Source organism: Echinops telfairi, unplaced genomic scaffold (genome assembly GCF_000313985.2).
Source record: "Echinops telfairi isolate 266 unplaced genomic scaffold, ASM31398v2 ScPeMD7_21;HRSCAF=78, whole genome shotgun sequence".
Lineage (NCBI taxonomy): Eukaryota > Metazoa > Chordata > Mammalia > Afrosoricida > Tenrecidae > Echinops > Echinops telfairi.
In genome coordinates this window covers 13,673,983-13,678,306 of record NW_022103918.1, presented here as the reverse complement: position 1 = coordinate 13,678,306, position 4,324 = coordinate 13,673,983, and the positions used below count along the sequence as shown (strand labels likewise).

Sequence of the window (4,324 nt, the reverse complement as noted above, 5' to 3'; positions counted from 1 at the left end):
ACCTTCCCTCCACCCTCCTGGTATTGCCACTCTCACCACTGGTCCTGAAGGGATCATCTGCCCTGGATTCCCCGTGTTTCCAGTTCCTATCTGTACCAGTGCACATCCTCTGGTCCTGCCGGATTTGTAAGGTAGAATTTGCACCACCAACTTTTTGAATCGTAGCGAAAGTGTGTTAACCACATGCACCACCCAGGAATGCTACCGTCTACTTCAGGCCTCTTAAGGCCATATGCAGTCAAACGATCTTGAGAAACTGTACTGGAAACATTTCGAAGTAGAATTTTCAGTAGAACTTGAAAAGAGCCATCTCCAGCTGCTTCCAACTTCTTTTCCAGGAAAGTATAAAGAGGACTGTGTATTCATTAGTTCACAAATGGTCTGTACATTATGGTAGTTCTTTATTCCTCTGAAAGCCTAGCACTCTTTCTGTAATATGCCTGCTGAAATGGCTCATAATAAGTGAACTTACTTTCTAGCAATGTACACACATAGACCTACCAAACCTAATATAATTGTTCATTTAATCCATTGCTATTTAAAGTAATGGACTTCCACATTAATTAAATGTGGATTCAAGAAAGAGTGAAAACAATGAAAGTGTTGATATTAATGCATTTGTCTAGTCTTGTGGAATTGGGAAAGAAAAACAGTAGACATATTGCCAATTAATATTTTATAATTGAGTAAAGATATAAAATCAATATTTTTATCAAGTAAAATTAAAGTCGCAGATGCAAAGGACCATTTTTTTCCTACCAGTAGCTATTTTATACAAGCATTATTATTTTAAGGATATTTATGACCTTGCATGGCTTAATATTATTTTAATCATCGACCTAACCGTATGTCAGCATTTTAGTCTAAATGTTATAAATAATAAAACTCAAGTTTTATTGGGCATGGAATATTAAACAAATTAGAATTTGTATCATATTTCATGAGTTCCAAGGGCTAAGGGTTTTAATTTTTCCTTCTTGAATTAGTGCTCACACCTCTGTACTTTTTAATGGACAGTTTGCTCTTCCTACTACCTTCTCCCCAAGTGATCCTGCATGCCGTTCTGCTGTTAAGGACTTAACAATTACTTCCCAACCAGGACACTCTCTTCTAAAGGACCCTGGCTCCCTGGATGCACCTGTAGCTCCTGACTTGTCGTGTTTGAAGAATATGACCAGCACAATAACATGACCCCATTTTTGTGTCCCAGGACCAGTCAATAGAGTCTTTCCTAACAAGTTTTAGAATCAATATTTGGAGGCAATTTTCTGTCAGTTGCAGATGAATAGTAAACATTTTTCTTTTAATTGTTTTGTTTTAAAATAACTAATGAAAGTAAAAGAAGAAAGTATACACCTAGACAACATATCTGCATTTAATTCATCTTAATATGTCCATGTTACTTGGGACAACCCGACATCTCTGTATTTCTTATTTTAATCAAATATAATCTCTAAAGAAATCTATTTACTAAGTTATAGTTCTGTGATTACACATGAGAAATCATTCATCGGTGTTTTTCTGCTCCTCAGTATATTGACTCTGTATTACTTTTGTTTTCCTTTACGTTAATTTTCCTCCTATAAGGAAGTATTTTTGAGTCAGTGCTCTCATTTGTGAAAAAAACAAAAACAAAACGAAAATAAGTTCCAAACCATGCAGCTCCCCTCATCGACTACGTGGTTGTCTTTGCTCCCGGCAGGTGTTTGGGATTCTGAAAGCTCCGTTTAAGGAGAAAGCAGGAGAAGGCGCCATGCTGAGGCTTGAGGATCTGGGAGACCAACGGTACGCTCCCTACAAGTACATGCTGAGGCTCTGCTACCGCGTCCTGAGACATTCGCAGCAGGACTACCGGAAAAACCAGGTGAGGTTTGCTTGAACACTTAAGATCCAAGAAAGCCTCTTTTGGTTACGACTTAAGGCGTTAACTATGACATGTCATGATTTATATTGACAACTTGACATATATTGACCACTTGACAGCACATAAATAAGTGATCTATAAATCCTTTTTAGCTGATATGTGCATTCTGCCATGTGAGAACTACTGGGGGAGGGGGTCCCGAGTTCTCCTTGTGTGGGGTACCAGCCCTGTGGAGAGCCGGAAGAAGGCATGTGTGCGGGAGGTAACTTCAGAATATTTCTGTATCTTTTAACCCCATTTCCCATGAACTTTTTGGAGCCGCCTTGCATTGTGGAAAGAGGCAAATAATACTTAGAATGAAGAGCATGTGAGGCAGAATATGCTGTGTGGGCCAAGAAGTGTGAGTCCAGTGGTGTGCTCTGAGAACGTCAGATGGAAACAGAGAAACGACAGCATTGTGGGATTTCCGAAGATGGGGCGATCACTGTGACTGGGAGAACGTAGGAGGGTGCTTGCAGAGGAAAGCATCGGAGAAGGATGATAACAAGTTTCATAAAGTGTTATAGAAGAACATCTTTGAGGAGGACATGACGGATGCTAGAACGAGCATTTCCAAAACGTTGCCCTAGGGTACCCTTGCTGCCCAGGACGGGACTGTACCTGTAGATGAACCAATTGCAAGGGACATTTCCTTTAAGTCTCATTGTAATCTTTGAATCATACAAAATTTGTTAAAAATTGTTTAATATATACATATGCATATAATTAATCGTCATTTGGAAAATTAGTATCTCATGTTTATGGTGACTAGCAGAGAGAAAGGTGTGTAATTAGTAGATGTGACTGATAAGTTTAGTTCTTTTTTCCCCCTTTTTCTAAGCCTTTATTTTCATTTGTTTTTGTCCTATGTTTTAAGCATGTATACCTCTCAAATATCATAAAGATACGTTTTTAAATTAATTTTTTATTTTTCCCCCCAACACTTTTATTGGCATATAATTTACATGTCACATAATTCAATAATTAATCATTATGAGTTTAGTTCTGATGTGTGTTTTCCATTGAGGAAGAGTGGTATGATGGAGGGCTGGTCAGTCGTATAGTGTCTAGGTTGTCAAGAATCGAGAGTAGATTTTGGGGGTAAGAGTTAGTAGTATTTATTGAGTGCTTACTTTATAATATAACATTTGTCATGGATTAACTTGTTTAATCCTTAAAACAATCATAGGATATTGATACTATTAGCATCCTAAAGGTGAACAGTTCTGATGGTGCAATTCTAAAGTGCTTGGCTGCTAGCCCAAGGTTGAGGTTTTGAACATACCTAGCCACTCCATTGTGTGAGATCGCTATGGGTTGGAACCAACCCAATAGCTCCCAACAATGACAACAACAAGAAGCCACTCCATGGAAGAGAGAACTGACCATCCGCTCCAGGAAAGAGGGTAGCCTAGCAACCTCCATGGGACAGTTCCATTCTGTCCCAGAGGGTCACTATCAGTCAACATTAATTTGATGGTACTTATCAACAGTAGCAAAGCTGAGCCCAGGCACAGAGATGTTTAATAACTTGCCCAAGATCACCGTTTTAAGAATTGCGTCAGTATGCAAGTTCAGACTCTTAATCACGATGCTATTGTCCTTTGATAATCTGAAAGCATTTCAGCAAGAAAAAAGATTGGTTTTAGGAAGAATGTGTTAAAATACATTGGTTTTGATATTCTAACTAAAGATCAAGAAAAAGACAAAAAAGAATATATGAAAGAGATTATTCAGAATCTATATAATATGGGCTGCTGATGAGCAAGGGTACAATGTAAATAAATCCCTAAAGTTTTCTGAAAGAATCCTACTTATAAACAGTCTTCTTCCAAGAACTTCAAATTCTGTCACTGCGATTATTATTGTTACCCGAACTGCATTCCTTTTGAATGGTAAGATAAAGTAGAGAGGGTTGTTATTTTGTTGTAAGAAAAAATAAGTTCTAGAACGTTAAATTACAGACCTCTATGCTCTCAGACTCAGTCTCTGAGAAGCTCCCAGTATCAAGGCATCAAGTTAGTCAAAGGGCATGTGTGGATGATTATGTAAAGTTGCCCAATGAACTCTACTTGCCCTTGTTTCTGCCCTTGAATGTGAAAAATACCTCACTAGACAGGCCACTGCTTCACCATTATAAGCGGTGTTGTGATGTCCCACAATGCCATCCCTGGTCCCTCCCTGCCTTTGGGAAGGTCTTCCTCTAGGGGTCCTTCGTGCTCCCGGGTCAGATCTCTTTGATTTCGTATCCCGTCATCCTTTGTAGGCTGACCAGGCATCGTGTCTCAATGGGTGTCCACTCTCAGTTCCTCAAGGACTGCCACACACCTCTGTCTATTTCTGACTTCATTCGGTATTAGTGCTGGGACTTGGGAGCCTAGTGTGCTAAGGCAAATATCGTGTTATCTCTGAAAATACCCC

The 4,324-nt window shown here is 39.1% G+C and overlaps 1 protein-coding gene across 1 annotated transcript in view; it reads left to right on the top strand.

Annotated features, from left to right (window-relative positions):
• ITPR2 (inositol 1,4,5-trisphosphate receptor type 2) overlaps nt 1-4,324 on the top strand; it is a 296,427-nt gene that overhangs the window by 199,552 nt on the left and 92,551 nt on the right. Inside the window, exon 15 of the mRNA XM_013003968.2 lies at nt 1,703-1,864. Within this exon, the coding sequence (XP_012859422.2) occupies nt 1,703-1,864 (162 nt within the window). The remainder of the gene's footprint in view (nt 1-1,702; nt 1,865-4,324) is intronic.